Source organism: Corvus hawaiiensis, chromosome 2 (genome assembly GCF_020740725.1).
Source record: "Corvus hawaiiensis isolate bCorHaw1 chromosome 2, bCorHaw1.pri.cur, whole genome shotgun sequence".
Classification (NCBI taxonomy): Eukaryota; Metazoa; Chordata; class Aves; order Passeriformes; family Corvidae; genus Corvus; species Corvus hawaiiensis.
This window is the reverse complement of record NC_063214.1, coordinates 107,191,760-107,208,837: the sequence shown is the minus strand read 5'-3', so window position 1 is coordinate 107,208,837 and position 17,078 is coordinate 107,191,760. Positions and strand designations below refer to the sequence as shown.

At 43.8% G+C, this 17,078-nt stretch overlaps 2 protein-coding genes across 7 annotated transcripts in view; one reads left to right on the top strand and one right to left on the bottom strand.

The window, feature by feature from the left end:
• The window catches only part of SCML2 (Scm polycomb group protein like 2), a 75,970-nt gene extending 70,118 nt beyond the window's left edge, over window positions 1-5,852 (top strand). For all 5 annotated transcript variants that reach the window (XM_048287134.1, XM_048287118.1, XM_048287111.1 and 2 more), the window contains one exon: window positions 46-5,852. In XM_048287134.1, the coding sequence (XP_048143091.1) occupies window positions 46-171 (126 nt within the window). In that variant the 3' untranslated portion in view covers window positions 172-5,852. The remainder of the gene's footprint in view (window positions 1-45) is intronic.
• Window positions 5,853-12,729: 6,877 nt separating this feature from the next.
• Window positions 12,730-17,078, bottom strand: part of RAI2 (retinoic acid induced 2) — a 45,627-nt gene continuing 41,278 nt past the window's right edge. For both annotated transcript variants that reach the window (XM_048287093.1, XM_048287083.1), the window contains one exon: window positions 12,730-14,914. In XM_048287093.1, the coding sequence (XP_048143050.1) occupies window positions 13,136-14,809 (1,674 nt within the window). In that variant the 5' untranslated portion in view covers window positions 14,810-14,914 and the 3' untranslated portion in view covers window positions 12,730-13,135. The remainder of the gene's footprint in view (window positions 14,915-17,078) is intronic.

Here is a 17,078-nt window from a genome sequence, read left to right as displayed (position 1 = left end):
TGTTAAAAGTAGTTGCCTGTTGTGTTTATACTCTTCCTTCTGCAGGAAATTGATGGGAAGGCACTACTCTTACTGAGGAGTGATATGATAATGAAATATATGGGACTGAAGCTGGGGCCTGCCCTGAAGTTGTGCTACCACATTGAACGACTTAAACAAGGAAAGTTCTAGCCAGTGGGGATACAACAAACACGTGTGCTCGGATCACACCAAGCTCTCAGGTTCACAGCCATCGCCTTGATTTGAAACTTTTGCTGATATAAACCTTTATTTTTTGAAAGTGCTCTTGAAATGTAAAAGAGACATTCAGGATGAAGGGGAGGGTAGGGATTTGTGTTACATTCTTGTATTTTTGCAGATTGTTTCACAGAAAGTTGGCGGTGAGGGACAATTGATCATACTGGGTGTGGGCAGGTGTGGTAACAACACTCTCCGAATCCTGAAAAGTGTGTTCTTTGTTACAGGCTTCAGCCAACGTGTTCATATCCAGAACCAAAACAGCTGAATCCCAAAGGGACATAATAAATTGAACCAGCATCAGGTGTTAATAATTTTTACAGGGATGGCTGTAAACTTTTATATTGCAAGAAAATCTTAAAATAGAATCATCTCTGTAATGAATACTCTGGTCTTTCAGAAGAGAGGAAGGGTTATGGAAGAGAGGGCTTAATACAAATATAAGCTTTTATAAAGTGTGATTATCAGTCCTTTGGGAAGTTATGAGGACAAATGTACCGTATATTGTCAATTTAGGCAGGCAGTAAATATTTCTGTTTCATGGAAGGTCATATTGGCTGTATAAACAGCCATTTCTGAGACAGACTGATTTCACTGGAACAATGCATCCACATATTAAGCATTCCATCTTTTTGCTAAGTATGGCATAGATGTGTGTGTTCATGCTTTTTACATGTACACGTGTATGTGTCAGGGAAATACATACTATATAAATATAAAAATATACATACACATTGTACATATATATTCAGTTTTTTAATGTGTACTTTGCACTGTGCCAGAGAGAACTGTACAATTTCTTGTTGGTTTTTTTTACCAGTAAATGTAGTTGTGTATTACTTTCATTAGCACCTGTTTAATTTGTTCTTGGAATCAGAAGGTGACAAACAATCAAAAGGTGTCTTTATTCATACAGGCGAGACCCTGTACTATGCAATACTCCTGGTTATTCATCCCTTAACTCTGAGCCATATATTCTGATATATTTTTGGAAAGACACGTTTGGTTCCAATGTTTTGGGTTTATATTTCCTGTGAGGAAGTGCTACTATGTAACTGATAAACCTTTTTTTGGGTAAAATTGGTGCTGTTTGTATAAGCTGCAAGAATGAGTGGTGATAATAAAACAGTTTGTTGTCACTGCCAGTTGTAAAATACATCAGGGACAAGAAAATACACTTTCTTTTTAGGAAACTGAATGTACTATATGTAATAGTCAAGTGATAAAAACTGTTTGTTAGGGAAGGTGTAGTCCTAAAATGGTAGGATTTATTATATTTCTTAATGCCTTTTTATATGAAAACATATAGTATAAATGTATTTTTTACAAATTACTTTTTTGAAAATGCCTTTCTTTACCCATAGACTGATACTCATCAGATTTCAGCAGAGATGCTGCTAGAAAACAGTGAATTTTGTGACTCACAAGTCCAAGTATTGTGTTATTTTAAGTGACTGCAATGCAATTTCAATTCAGCAAGTCATTTGGGCCCTGAAAATTGTTTTTGTTATTACATCATTAGGCATTTGACACTAAAGTTTATCTGTATCGATTTGTTTTGCATATCTTTTTGTGGTGCATGTATGCTTAGATGAATAATACAGGCATGCTCTTTATAGTAAGAAAAGGTCAGAGCAGTGATTGAAGAAACAGAATATTTTCTCTTTTTGTTAGAAAAATACTGACTTAACTTTCATATGGTTACACCAAAAATTATATATTAAGGAAAACATCATGCCCCACATGTTGAGTATATTGTTTATACATATATATAATTGTATACTACTTCTTCTATGCTTTATTATGCTGAATTTGGGTTCTTCAGCATAAAAAGATCTCATACAATTTAAGTGGAAGTAATTGACTGAAAACAGTTTTCATTTTTTACATTGCCCTTGGCATAAGAAAAACAAAGATGTTTAAATTTTCTGTTTGGCCTTTATGGAATGACATTTTTGTACATGGCACTATTATGGGTATAAATATTTGTTCAAGGCTTTCTGTGCACCCATGTGCACAAAGATAACTGTGATGTTGATGTACCAGAAATTGGCCGTGTGCTGTAGCGTGAGATTCAAGCACTCTGAGTGCTACAGCAGAATATATTTTTTATTCTTTATTTTCAGTGGGACGTTCTTATCTAGCAAGAAAAATAAAACAGTTTGTTCATTGTTGTAACTGTCCGTTCTGTTTGACGCCGTGTGGATGTGTGAGCGCTCTCTGCGTAGGCAAGGGTGGCTGTCTTACCTGGCATTTGGCAGTTCTTGACAGTTCATGGAAACATCTGATGTAAGGAAGTTTTAATGAAAAGGGTAAGATCATTCCAACATTGTTCATCTGAAGCAATTAGTGTTTGAACTTGGATTGTTCTGTGCTTTCAAAATAAAAACTTGTTTAGTTATTCAACTATTTCATTTTATATATCTCATTTTGCAACTTACAGCTTACAGAATTCTCATATAACCACTGAGGGGAAGAGACTGATAAAAACTGTTTGTGCTGTGTTCAGATAAAGACACAACATATTTTTAATCAAAGCAGTTAATGGCAATTAAGTTTGAACTTCGTACACCTCAAGCTTTCTTACTTCTGTGATACAGAAGTCTCTTGTTCCAGTGGCTGTTTGCAGCAATCAACCTGTGCCTGAGAAGGAACTTGGATTGGGTTAATGGTAACCTCACAACTGTCACAGGCAGATAACGAAAATTGGAAGCTGGCAGTGACAATAGTCCAGAGGCATTTTGCATCTGATCTCTCTCAGAACATACTTAGTATTTTTTTGGTGTTTATTTGATATACATGACAATATGATTTAGTCTCTTTGTTTCTCCAAGTTGCTTTTCTGTCAACATGTATTCATCTGTTTATCTGGTTCTGTAACTTTTGGTCATCTTGGAAGACAGTGCCATAACTCCTCAGTGCATCATAGGACTATTGGAAATTAAATACTGCTGCCTGGGAGGACTAGCAGCTCTAACAATTATTTTTGCAGAACACCTATGCAGTAGTGGAATTGAAGAAGTCTGGAGGAGGGTAGACTGTGGCAGTATACATATTGTAGGACTTTTTCACACATATGTAGGAATGACGGTGAAAGACAGCAAATTATGTTATAAATGTTGGCTTGAAGGATGGAGCATCTTCCCCTTTTTTGTTGCTTTGGATAAAGACACACTATTTTTTATTTCAGGTGGTAGACACAGGTGCAAAGATGTTGATCTGATTACTCGTATTTGTAGAAACTCTTCTTCCTCTGCAGTCAGGGATATAATTTGCAAAAAGCAATGTTAGCCTTCTCTGTAGCTCTGACAGTTTTGTGTGAGTCTGTGAATGTGGTTATGTAAGCTCTGAACATGATACAAAAATCCTAAATTTGAGTATCTCAAGTATTTCTGTAGGGGAAAAATGAAACCCTGGGTGGGGATGACTAAAATCTTGAACTTTTAACCTGATCAGATAAAAGTTTTATAAGTGTTTCTTTGTGCTTTTCTTTCCTGTAATTGAAGTTGAAATTCAGAGAATTGAAATACAGATACACTGAGGCAAACTTGTATTCAGTACTTCAGCCTTCTCCATGTTCTATGTAATGAGGTACCCCGTCTCATTCAGCAGTGGGCCCAAGTTTTCCCCAGTCTTCCTTTTGTCACCTATAGAGTGTTGTCTATTTTAATGCAGGATCATGGAGAGAAAAACATCTTAAAAGGGGATGATAGCAGTATTTTTTTCTTTGATTGGCTAGCTAGTTACATAATAGAGTAAAATGAATGAAGAAGTGTGAACCTCTTCTAAGTAATGAGCATCTTCATCCTTCTGTCACTCTTTCTGCCAAGTTGAAGCTGTGTAGAGTTACACTGGCTTGGCTTGAAGAGGAAAAAGGAAAAAAGAGAGACCTCGTTGAGATCAGTTTCAAAGGTCATATATTCCTCCTCTCTATTTTTGTTACATGTAAAACTGTGGGAGTGAGTAAAAAGTGCTCATTTGGAAGTGCCTAAGAGTGATGCAGGGAGGCAGAAGCTGATTTCGTTCTCATTTTAGTGGTGAAATAATTGCTGCTTTTTTTTCGAGCCTTGATTATAATCTTTTGCTCTGTAAAGCTTACTAACTAGCCCATAATCCTGGGATTGTGTCCCCCAACTGTCAGTATTCCTGTTGTTTCAAAGGTCATGCAGAGCGATTTTGAGACTTGTTAAAATCTGAACAGTCTGTTGTAAACGCACTGTGTTGTGAGTCCGCAACTGTATCTATCTATAACATTTTATGTATCTTTTTTTTAGTGTGAAAGCTACAGAGATAGGTTGGGTGGTTATTTAATAGCAAAGTATTTTGCTACTTTGTTCTCTGATGGTTTGTTCTAAATAAATCCTCATTATTGTGGCTGTGGTAATGACTGGAGTCCTGTGTGTACTTAAAATATGCCATTACAGTGATCCAGTGGGCTTTTAAATTCCTTCCGTACATAATCATCCATCCCTGTCCTAGCAGATAATTTTGATTAGCTGTAATTTGTCCCATTTGAATCAGAATTAGCTTCCATCAGCTCCAGAATCTCACAGTCCTGCTGTACACACTGAGGAGTCCTACACAAGCTGCTTCTCCTTATGGCTTTGTGGACCACTGCTAGTTTTATTTCAGCTTTCATTATCTGCAGGGGAACTGTTTAGCGCTGATAGCAAAGGCTACACATCTCTACTTCTTTTCTTTTTAAAATACACAAAGCCATTTTCATCCACAGAGATTCACAGAGATTTTTAGCATCCAAAATCAAAGCCCTTTCAAACAGATGCCAGCACAAGGGGAAGGGGGGATTGCATCCCATGTTGTCTGAACAGACAAGTGTGAACAGATGTACAGCTTGAAGCCTGCAGAAACCCTCTCTGCCAATGGTTCCTTTCCAGTTGTGACAGCTGGAAGAAAACGAATATGCCACAAAACCACCACAACAATTGCTATTACCCTGCGTTGGCTGTCCCAGCTCTGACATCCAGAACTGGAAAGACAAAGACTCATCTACTCATCTACCCTTCCAGGTGGACACTGAGGCAATTGGCAAGGAAGTGGGAAAAAACAAAATGAATGGTGGCACACCTTAGAAAGTCTGGTGTTCAAATGCAAGAGGTCATGACTTGACTAAATTTTTCCCTTTCTCATATTTAGTTTTATTCAGTAGTTATGGAGACACTCTATCTCCCCAAGCAATTGCGCTAATGCTGTCTAGATTTCCAAGAGTGAGGTTTTCAAACAGGTGTGAACTCTTCCTCAACTGCCAACTCTCCAGACTACTGCTGTAGAACAGGTTTCCTCTTATTGAAGACCCTTTTGAAGGAAGGATCTTTCCACGGGTTTCCTACTCCTGCATGTTATGAAAAGTAAGGGAAGTACTCTGCAGCTTGCTTGCTTTATCTCTGATGTATGTACCAGCTATTGCTACTGATTTCAGCTCTTGCCTGGGCATGTATGTGGTACTGTTATGAACAGATGCCTCTCATCTGCACAGTGTTACTCAAGGTGTGATCTACAAAGTGCTTTTCTTCTTTTTGTTTTTTTTAATCCCTGTGCTTTTATGAGCAAAATAGTGGGGAGGGAGAAATTAATAAATAAATGCTCAGTTTTACTCTACCCTTGGTTTATGCTTGTACTTCAGGGGTGAGGTAGTAGATAGGTAATTTTATTATATTGGAACATAATTGTTTATTAGGTTCAATGGATAATGTGTATGGGGGGAAATTTTGTTGGTTAGTTGGTTTTAGTTTGGGGGTTTTTTTCTTGGTTTGTGGTGGGGTTTTTTTGTTTGTCTTGGGGTTTTTTTTAACTGACTACTATCACCTGTTCATTTATTTTCAAGAGGCCAGCTCAGCAAAAGGGTGCATATTACTTTCATACCTCTTTGCATTCGCCATAATACAGTAATTGTAATTGCCTGGGTGGTGTTCAGCTACAGGAAATGAACAGGTTGGGGAAAGTTGAAATGTTTTGAAAGAAAACAGAAATGCAAGGCTGGGATGAGTGATAGGGTTTACATGCAATAAACATGGGAAGGAAAATACATGAAGTAATGGAAAATTAGGAAGGAGAAAACCAGGTGGATATATCAAGATAAACTCTTTCAGATTCACAGATGACTTGTGTCTTTGACTGTTCGTGTTGTGCTGGGATTTTTAAGGGGAAAGTTAGAAATAAACATTTTGAACCATGTCAGGGATGGGAAGTCTTTTATCTTGACATGATTTTATCTGAAGACAAGGGCTGAATCCTTGTAATTCCCAACCCAGTTTTTGGGACATGCACTCTCTGTCCTTAAGTTGTTTCTTAGCTGCTTCTAACAACTCACTCTTGGTATGATTTCTTTTAAAGTCAGAGCAGCTGAGGAGCCAAAACCTGGGAATACAGGCTTGGGCTTGACTTCATGTAACTTCATGTCTTGATATCATAATTTTTTAGACTCTCAGTCCATGGGAGTTGAGGGTATGAGTGATCTGACCAGATACCAATATCTGCTTTACAGAGACTTCTTGACTATTGATTTTATTAGCCAGTTTTATCATGGGAGTCTCAATACCCATTTCAACTTTAGCACATGCGGTAATTCCCCACTTAAAGTGCTCTTTGTTGCAAATAAGCTGGAACAACCCTCTCACTTGAGTCCTTCATTGGAAGACCTAGTTGCCATTGAGAAGCAAATGTTCAGGTGCACATTACAGGAACCAAGCAATGTTGGCCAGGTCCCATGCTCCACCACACAAGAGGTCTGACTTTAAAGTCCAGTTGTTCAGAATATCTAGCCAAAAGTGTATCCATAAAGAATATGTGTGCTTTCATAGATCTTTGTTGTTGCACAGAATACTGTGGCAAAAAGCAGACAACAAGCACTTAAATATTCTGTTGGTGTTTTTTAACCCCACTCTGACAAATATGGGTGGTTCTAGGTGAGTGTGGCATATGCATCATCAGGCTTTGAGTGTGGGGGCTTTGTGCCATCATGGCTGAGCTGTGGAGGGTCTCTGAAGGGCAGGTACATATTGTCTTATGCTGGATTGTGCTTTGTGGACCAAGCTTCCAAAGTACTTATTTTGAAACATTTGTTAAAAAAAAAATCCACTTGTTACCTTTGTAACTTTGAATGCAGGTAGGTTGGGTTTGGTTTTTTTTCCTCAAGAAGCAAGAAATTACTTGTGTATCAGAAACCTCAAAAATTAATAGCTTTCCCATGCTTATTGATGGTACTTTTAGGAGTTTTCTTTGGGTACATAAGCTGCACAAAGAAGGACCTCCTTGTTTTGTTTTTGGTCTGTGAGATGCCAGTCTAGGACAAAACATTGCCTATCTTTGTTCCTAAGCAAAGAAAGATGGGAACTCCGTTGATGAAGATGTGGTGGGAAGGATGATATTGAAACAATGCAAAAAATGTGACCGTTTTGAAACAGCTATGGGCTAAGGAACATTAGTAATCCCAGGAGCAAGGGGGGAGAGACAGGCTGATGCAGGGATACAATGTGTCTGTTACCAGCGCTCCACTGGAAACACACTTCCAAACAGAAAAATTATGTTCTACTTGGAAAAAAGTAGAAATAGTCCTTCCTTCCAGATTTGATTAGATTGTACCATGCTGTTTGCTCTTTTAATTTTCATGTCAGTTTGGAAGAATCCTAATAATTTCAGTACTGGGATATTATGGTATTATTCTAACAGAGCTTGGGGTATATGGGCACAAAGCAATGCTAAATATTTTAACGATTAGTAATATTTCTACTCAAACATGAAGAAATGTTTCAGATGGTTCAACAACAGAACAGATTTTCCTAACAGGATTGCAATTACCATGATTTTAACAACTGTGGAAAATATATTTTCTGCACTAAAATTATGAGATTTGCTTGTGTGTGTAGTACTGCCCCAGAGTACTCTGAACTGAAAACTTCAGCATCAAGGGTATGTAGTATAGTCTAAGAGAAATGCAACTTTAAATAAGAGGAGGAGGAAGCGTTGGGAAAAAAGTGAAAGGTGAGTCAAAAAAGAAAATTGCACAAATTAACATCATTAATGTCACTGTGTCAGGCTGTCTGCCTTTGGGAAGGCAGGAACAGACCCCAGAGGAAAACAAGGTCCTTGACTGAGCCCTTCAACATGTTTTTATAAACTTGAGCACAAAAAGAAACGAAAACATCTGGCACCAGGATATTATGCAATGTTGTTTTATGCTGTTTTCATTGTCTAATATTCTTCATGAGAACTGTTAATGAGTCACTGTTGTCAGATCACGATCCCAAGTTGCCTGTGTGCAAGTGAAGGGGCACAGACTTCTCTGATTTGCTCCCTTCCATGCTCAGTGGCCACTTCTGTGCCAAATGGTTTCCCCTGAAACCTTTCATGTGCAAGTGTGTGAAGCTGATCCTTGAGCCCCTATGGGTCAAACCTCTGCAGGGATGGGCAAGGTGGTGGGAGGCAAGTGCTCTGGGAGGCCTGAGCAGAAAATGGGTAGAAGTTGTTAAAAAAGTGATCGCTGATTGTGAGACATCATGGCATATCAATTTTATAGCAGACAGGAGGGTGGGTGGTAGGAGAGCATAGGTCACACATGTTACCTCAGGCCTGGGAAAGGCAAAACCAGCTACCTTTGCTCTTCTCCCCTTCACCTTCCTGCTGGGATGGTTTTGCTGCCTCTTTTCCGTGTCCCCTGCTGTCAGGGCAGGAGCAGGAGCAGGAGCAGGAGCAGGAGCAGGAGCAGGAGCAGGAGCAGGAGCAGGAGCAGGAGCAGGAAGGTTGCCCTGCCATGCGTGCTCTGCATGTGTGGTTTGATGTATGGTCTCCCCCAGGCCTCACTTCTCGGCTGCCTTTAGCCCAAGAAAGCATTACTCTCCCTGAGCTCAGTGCTTGCCTTTCTCCTCGCTCTCACCGAGTGGCCCAAGCCTTGTCGTTGAGCTGACACCTTTCTTTTCTCTGTCTGTCATCGGCTCATGACCAAGGGCTGTCGCTTTGCTTCTCCCTTTCATTCTCTGTCTGGCTGCTTGCTAACTTCAGTAAAGGTGCAATGCTAACAGGCCTGGGGATCTTGTCTCAGCTTCCATTGCCTGCTTTCTTGTCCCTATTCTACACCTTTTCCTTGCACTTACAGTCATCTGTGCCTTACCCGACTGCTTGGTGTTCTCCCAACCTAGAAACTGCCCAGTCCAGATAAGTTCCCTGTCTGAGAAGCTGCTCATTCTTCTTTTGGATTAATGAATTTTGCTGACAACTAAGTCCAGAAGCCTTAACTGTGCACCCCTGGTCCTGGAGCTGTGCCTTAGGCAGCACAGGGGAAGGGCTGTCCTGTGTAGGAAAGCTGGTACATCTGAGCACTCCTGCCCCCGAGGCTGCCCTGTCCCATGGCCTACATCTGAGATGTGCAGCCCTTCTTGGGTTTCAGTTTCTGGATTCCTGCAAAGCCCCTGCCTGACAGGGGGAAGAGAGCAAAGGGAAAGGTAACACACCCCCACAACCCTCTACCCTCTCACTCACCCCCTAATAAGAGTCCCTGCCCGAAGTCCAAGTCACACGAAGCCTGGAGCCAACAAGGGGTGCCCCTGAGGGCACGGCTTCTCTCTCCCTCTCCTCTCTCTCTCCTCCTTGTATATACCCATCATCGTAAAATGTCTTCCTCCTACCATTACAGCTTAATGACTTTCCCTTCAACTTCACTAGAGGTATTAATGTCTCCATTAACAGCCACCAGAAATGGAAGCTCCATATATCATGAGTGCAGCTCCACGTCCTTCTTCTCGTACACAAGTTTCAGAAGCAGTTAAAATGTAGCCCTGTGGAAAATTAATGGCCCAATATACAAAAACTGCAATTGCTGCTAAAGGCGAGGAGGAGGAGGAGGTGAAAGTGCTCAGTCGTGGTGTAATTAAGTAGTTTGTTCTATGGCTTCTTCTCCCCCATGCTGATGGGATGTAGGACTTGTGCTTCACACGCGACGGATGGTGGGAGGCAAACGGTCCCTACTTAGCATCATTTGCCCAACAGAGTTCAGCAGCAGGAGAGGTGCTGGTGTGTGGCTCCTCTTTCCATGGCACAGCCTTGAAGGCTGGGATTGCATGAAATGGCAGCAGGGTAAGGGAGTGGGAGCTGCCCTAAGCCTTCTGGGAAGATGCTGCTGAGAATATCCCCCTTGTCCCTGCAGATTAAGCAAGGGAAAAGCCAGGCAGCGGTGTGGGTGAGCCCAGTCTGCTCTGCTTATCCATTCCTATGGGAGTGGCTTCAGCCTGTGTTGCAGGCTCTGGGCATGTTGGTGGCAACCAGCAGTGCCAGGGAGCTTGCTCATCCTGGCCCTGCAAAGCTGGGGAGGCTGTCCTGGAGTGGCAGAGAGGGATGCTAGGATAATTGGAGCCTGCTCTGGTTTTCCTCAGCCCTGCTTCAGAGGGAAGAGGTTGCAGTTACTCCTCTAAGGGACTGGGGCAAGATGCAGCCTCATGTCTGCTGGTCTGGTCTACTGTTACAACCAGTACCAGTTGGCTTTAAACTCAATTTGTTGTCCCCAGGCATTGGGTGTTTTGACAGTGCTTGTATGGGTTTATAATGTCATAAAGCTGATTTAGCCTAATTTGTTGTCAGGGTTTCTGGAGCCTGTGGTCTAAATTCAGTTAAACCAGACTGCTGTGTGCAGAGTGGGCTGGGAGGTACCCTCAGCATTGATGCTTCCAGTAAAGGCCTATGAAGGAGAGGAGGGAAAAGCTGAGCACCTGCAGCCAGTGCCACCAACAGGTGCTGCTCTGCCTGTCCCAGGTATCCTGTGGTCAGCAGGAGGGCAGCAGTGGATGGATGCCCTCTCTGCCTGATGAGGATGCTGTGGGGAATGACTCACACAAGGATGGCAAGGACTGGGGCAATTGGTGCAGCAGATGCAACCACCAGTGTGGAACACTTTAAAAAAAAAAATTAGACTTCTTTTGAACTTGCTTCTGTCAGCTGCAAAATAAAAATGACAGCAGCCAATGCTATGATTGCCTTGTTTTACTCTGGTATAGCCCCAGGAAAAATTCACATTTTCAGAAGGTTTTTTGACACTCTAGAATGGGCAGGCTGAAATAGATGGGACAGTGACAACTGGGGTGGCCATCCCAAGGGACGTTGAAATCTTTAGCCTCTGCACTGCAATAACCACATGACATATTTCATTAGCAGTTTCTTGGAAGGAGAAAAACAAAGTAGCTGAGTATTTTCAATTAAGAAAAAAGATATTTTTTAAAAATGCAGTCAGATGACTAAACATTAACGAATCCATCAGCACTATGCTTTTCAGAATGTTGTCAGTCCTGCCACCTCAGGGAAAAATAAAAGGCTTTTAAAAAACTTAAAAAGCAAGAGTTTGACAGAAGTGGTGCTATGCTTATATGGAAGTCTTCCATTTTTGTCTTAAGCTAGAAGGCAGTGATCCTTCAGCCAAGGAAAAGAGAAACAACATGCCCTTCCTAACCTCCTAGTGCAAATTCATTTTCCAAATAGTGAATTGGTGTCTGCTGCTATCAAAAATTGCAAAAGATTTTGGCATGACACTGGTGCCTGTGGGTGCGAGTAGACTTGAGACACTGAAGCTGCTCCTTTGAGGAACTTCTCATTGTATGAACAACTGCAAAAACCTTCCCAAAGATGTCCAAGAGGAGTCTTGGGAGTAAGTTGGCTGCAGCTAGGCAAAGGAAGGCACAGTTAGTGTGTGATGGTATCCAGCTAATGCCTTTTTTACTTAGCCAGTCCTGGAGCACTGCCAGGAACATTAATTTGAAATTGTAACAGAAGTTTTCTACAGGTATAGCCACAAAAAAGGCAGTGGCCACCACGAATTGTCCTCCTGCTCTCACATTTGTCCTTCTGTCAGGATCTGTTTTAACCAGTGAGCTGTGTGAACTTCGAAGCTGACAGACAATAATGCACCTGCAGCTCATTTCCATAGACAAGTGCAAAACCATAACCTAGCAGAACTTTTATTTTAATTGTATGCTTACATTTTTCCATTTATGTGGGTGGCTTTGTACACTGCCGAGTGATAAAGTTACACAGCTCTGCTTTTACGTGCATTGATTTCAGCCATCAAAGAAACTTAGAAAACTAACAATAAACAACTTTTCCATATAGCTGTAGTCAGGCTGGAAAAATATGTGATTCTTCCTCCCCTCCTGCCCCCTGGCAACCGAATTCCCCTGACTTTTAGGCTTTTCTCTTTTAAATGACTGATAACATTACTTAAGATGCTTTCCTGTGGGTCTCTCGCAGTGAACCTGTCCTGGGTGTGCACAGGCTGTACCGCTCGCTCTCACTCCTCCAGTAGGTCATTTGGGTGCATCGTTAGCTGTGATGTGCTCTTGACACTGCTGCAGGACAAGATAATTTTTCTTAGCCTGCTATTAACATTTTACGTTCATCGTAAGTCAGGTCCAGCGCTTTACAGTTTACAGATTTTTTGCATGACCTTCTCTGTAGACTGAAAGTGATTCGGAAATGAGAAAAGAATGCCGCAACCAATTAGCACGTACAAACATTTATTTTGAAATTTCCATTCTGACTGTTATGAAGAGTTACATCATCAAAGCACTTTATGGCAGTGAAAATAGCTCTTACCCCTCTGACTTATCCATTACTCCATTAAAGCTGCAAAATGTGCAATCTGCTTGAAAAATAGGTTGCTTTTTATTCAGTTTCCCATGAAAAGTCAAAATTTGATAACAAAAAAAAACCAACCGAAAACAAGAGAAAAAAAACAAACCAACCCAGTTTATAGGGACTCTACATCTGATCCTCTCCCTCTTCCCCCAAAAATAACTTACAAAGATAGTTTAAAGTTTTAAATGAGTTTAAAACCAAGTGCATCTTTTTTATTATTTTTTCTTCTTCTTCTCATAATAATCTTAAAATTCTAAAAACCCATAATTTACTTTCTTGGAAAAAAGGCAGCCAGCCGTTGCTTCTTGATTGGAAGAATATGTATCTCCGGCGAGTTAATTTTCTTTAGCTTTACGCTCCTGTTTTTGACGGGTTTCCTGAGGGCCTCGGCGCTGTCCCGAGGCTCGGGCGGGCTCTTCACATCGTAGCACTGCAGCACCGAGTCCTGGGGCAGGTCCCTTTTGAAGGAAAAGTTTTTGGTGGAGACCCCCGACAGGCCCTTGATCTTGCCGCAGAAGATGGTGGGCACGGCATCCTTGACGGAAACGATGACTTTGGCTGTCTGCGAGGTGCTGACGATCTCGATGTTGTTGCCGGCCTTAGGCTCGCAGCCCGCCCTGCCCGCCTGTTCCACCAGCCACTTCTGCGGCTGCCGCAGCAGCTCAGCCGCGCCGCCGCCCGCGGCCCTGCCCTCCGCCTTGCCCACCGCCTCCTGGGGCTTGCAGGGGGCGAAGGGGCCGGCTGGCCCGGGGAGCTTGTCCGGCGCGGGGTGGGCACCGATCTCGGCGGTGGTGGCGGGGCCAGGGCCGGCCGCCTCCCCGTGCAGCCCCCCCGGCTTGCGACAGGAGGCGAGGGACAGGTCCAGGGCCCCGTCCTCGGGCGGCGGCGGCGGCAGCGGCAGCGCGGCCTCGCTGGCCCGAAGCGCGGGCGGCCCTCTCATGGAGAGGTCCAACGCCTCGTTCTCACCACCCATCTTGATGACAGTGTGACGGCTGAGCTGGGGAAACTCCCGCGGGTGGAGGAGTTCGAAGGGCTTCGTCTCCTCCTTCTCCAGGGGTGTCTGGGTGCCCTTGCAGGAGTGGGGGGTGAAGAGCGGCGGCTTGGGTGGGTCAGGGGCCGCCTTGGCCTCGGCGCCGTGGGGCACAGGGATGGGGACAGGGATGGGGATAGGGATGGGGACGGGTAAGGGCACGATGACGGGGTAGGGCACCAGCAGCGTAGCAGGGGGCACCAGCGGGGACAGGGGCGAGCTGAAGGCCTGGGGTGGGAGGGTGGTGTAGTCGGGGGGCGGCTGACAGGGGGCTGAGCCCAGGGCGCCCTGTGAGGGAAACAGGTCCTGAAGGACGGCGGCGAATCCCGGTGTCTGAAAGACCGGGGGCAGGACGGGCTCCTGCGCTTGGCTGGAGGGCTTGGGGTCCAGGAGCTGGGGCTGCCCAACAGGGGTCGTGGTGCCGGGGAAGAGGCCGGCGTGCAAGGGGCTGGTGGGGCAGGCAGCCCCCGGAGGCAGCACCAGGGGCGAGTTCAGGTGCTGGAAGACGTGCTGCTCCAGGAGGACGGGGAGCGGGACAGGGCCCTGGGTGGTCATCACGTAGGGAGTGGCGGCATTGGTGGCTGGCATCTGCGGGGCAGCGCTGCCGGCGACCTGCAGGTGGATGGGCAGGACCACGGGGTTGTCCCCCAGGCAGATGGGCTGCAGCACGGTGGCCGCCACCTTCAGGGCCACCCCGCTCTGCGACTCGGCCGGTGGCGTCAGGATGGAGGGCGCAGGGACTGTCACCAGTGGGGAAAGGGCTTTCTTCATCAGGTCGGCCGAGTTGATGTTCCAGGCCTCTGCTGTGATCAGCTGGGCCACCCCATTTTCCAGCTTGTTGTTTGCCATCGCCGAGGGTGAGTTGGTGACGTCCATAGGCAGGTTTGGGGCATCCTTGTACAGCTCCTCCATGTTGCAGGGCTTCTTGGGCTCTGCCAGCACCACCTCTACATTGCTGTCAGTGGGACCCACGGCGGCTCCACACTGCCAGGAGCACCAACACCGACATAATTTGGCCTGGAAGCCAGAAATATATTTTAGGCACCACATAAATCTCCTCCCTAAAATAATATTTGCAATTGCCTTTATAAAAGACCCCCGTCACCAAAGAAAAGCCGTTAAACATTTCCACACTTCAAGCTAATGGCTCCATAATACAGAGTACTATATATACAGATATGCTGGATATACATACAGCCCTGAGTGTTGTGCGAAGCATTTTGAGGAACTTATATTTTGCCATAAACACAGATAATTTAAATGGCCTTAAGCACTGCCTGCAGCCAAAAAACCTCTCAGTACACAGCCTGAAACAAGGACTCAGGATGCCCATCCCACATTTTTAAACAAAGCTTCACATAATGACAATGCATGTCAGAGCTGAGTGACAGCATGTTGTTTTAACTCAACAGAAGCCTCGAAACAAACATTTCTCAAAATATTGCAGCCAAGAAATATTCAACCATGGGTGAAGGGTGCTTGATTCCCCTTCAGTGCTTGTCCCTTTTTCATCCCAAAAACTGCTGTGAGCAGGATCAGAAAGGAGCATGGTCAGGCAACAGCAAAGCAAAACCAATCTAAACCCCAGCATTCACCCTGCCACAGGGCTGGATAGAGACAGTAATGTGAACCAGGCACCTGATTCATTAAAGACTTGACAAAAAAAAAAAAAAACAAAAAACAAACCAACAAAACAACTTAAAATTTATTTTGACAGCCCGTCTCTTTATATCAACCAAGCAAATGGCAATTAAAAAAAGGGCAGGGATGGTTTCATGATCGTGGTGAAATATGCAGCCTGTTTCCCTTAAAGATCAACACTTCCCTCCCCCTGCAGAAAAAAACCCCCAAAACCCCAGAAAATTAATGGCACTATGCATCCATTTATTTAGAAGGATAAGTAATTTCTCCCCTGTGAGCTGCTGCCAGCAGACTTTGGCTGATGCCTGGCTGCTTCACCTGGTGCTGCCCGTGCCTCTCCCGAAGTGTGCAGAGAATCCTACCATAGTAATAATCACCATGGAAACTTGTCCAGTTTCAACTCTGTTACCATGGGAAAGCACCAGCGCACCCCAAATGTACATTTTTCACCTGCACAGGTCTGAATCATACTCCCTATGAGCAAATGATGTGCCATCACCACTGCCCAGCTGCCCAGGCCCATGGGAGCAAGGCACTTCCCCCATGTCCCGCAGGCTCACTGGGATGACAGGAGATGACAGGGAGGGCAGCACCACTCTGAAACTGAAATTGTCTGGGTGAAGGGTCCCAGCTTGGGGATGTGTCTATGTCTAAGAGCATGTAAAGAACTCCTTAGAGAAATGATTTGCTGGCAGAGATGTTTATAAGACCAACAAACCTGCAAAGAGGTCAAGGAAAAGGGGAAAAACCAAAACCCCACAAAGAGAGGCTAAAAAATGTCCAAGGCGAGGAAATGGGAAATCTCTTAAATCTCTCCTGAGACCTGTAAATCCCTGGATTTGGCAGTGAGATACTATGGCGAGCACAGGACTACCTACAGAAATGCCAGGAGTTGATAGCAGAGGCTGGTTGGGTGAAATGCTAACAATTTATCAGGTGCGTTTGAGTTCTTAAAAAGGATTTTTAAAAGTAAACACGAGTCATTTGTTTTCCCCTCCTGCTGCTGGCTCAAGGAGAATAATTCCAGATAATTCCCATCTCATGAAATGTTCTGCAGAAAAGATTCACAAATATAGGGTTGGGTTTGGTTTTTTTGTTTGTTTGTTTCCTTTGTTCCTGCCTTGCCTGAGATAGATTACAGGAAGGCAGAGATGCCCAAGCACTGAAAACAGGAGCAAAAATCAAATTCCTTATTCAGAAAGTGACAAGTATCAGTAAGAAAACCATTGGGCCAGTGTTGTTTTGAAAAAAAGAAGAGTAATTGTTTCTAAAAATAAAGACTATGAGGAGACAGCTCAGCAGATTAAGCTGAAAGAAACAGATATCGTCATTTCTGTTAAGGAATTAAAAGCCATTTTCTACTGTTCTTATATAATCTCTCCCTCCCTGTTTTCCAAATGACCATTTTAAACCCTTGGTATCTGTAGTGCACACCAGCATCTTTGCTCCTCCAGCTGCTGCAGCACAGCTGAGTGTTCTGCCCATGACACTGCCTCTTCCCCATGTTTCTGTTTGCTTGAGAAGTGTGAGATTGTGGTGT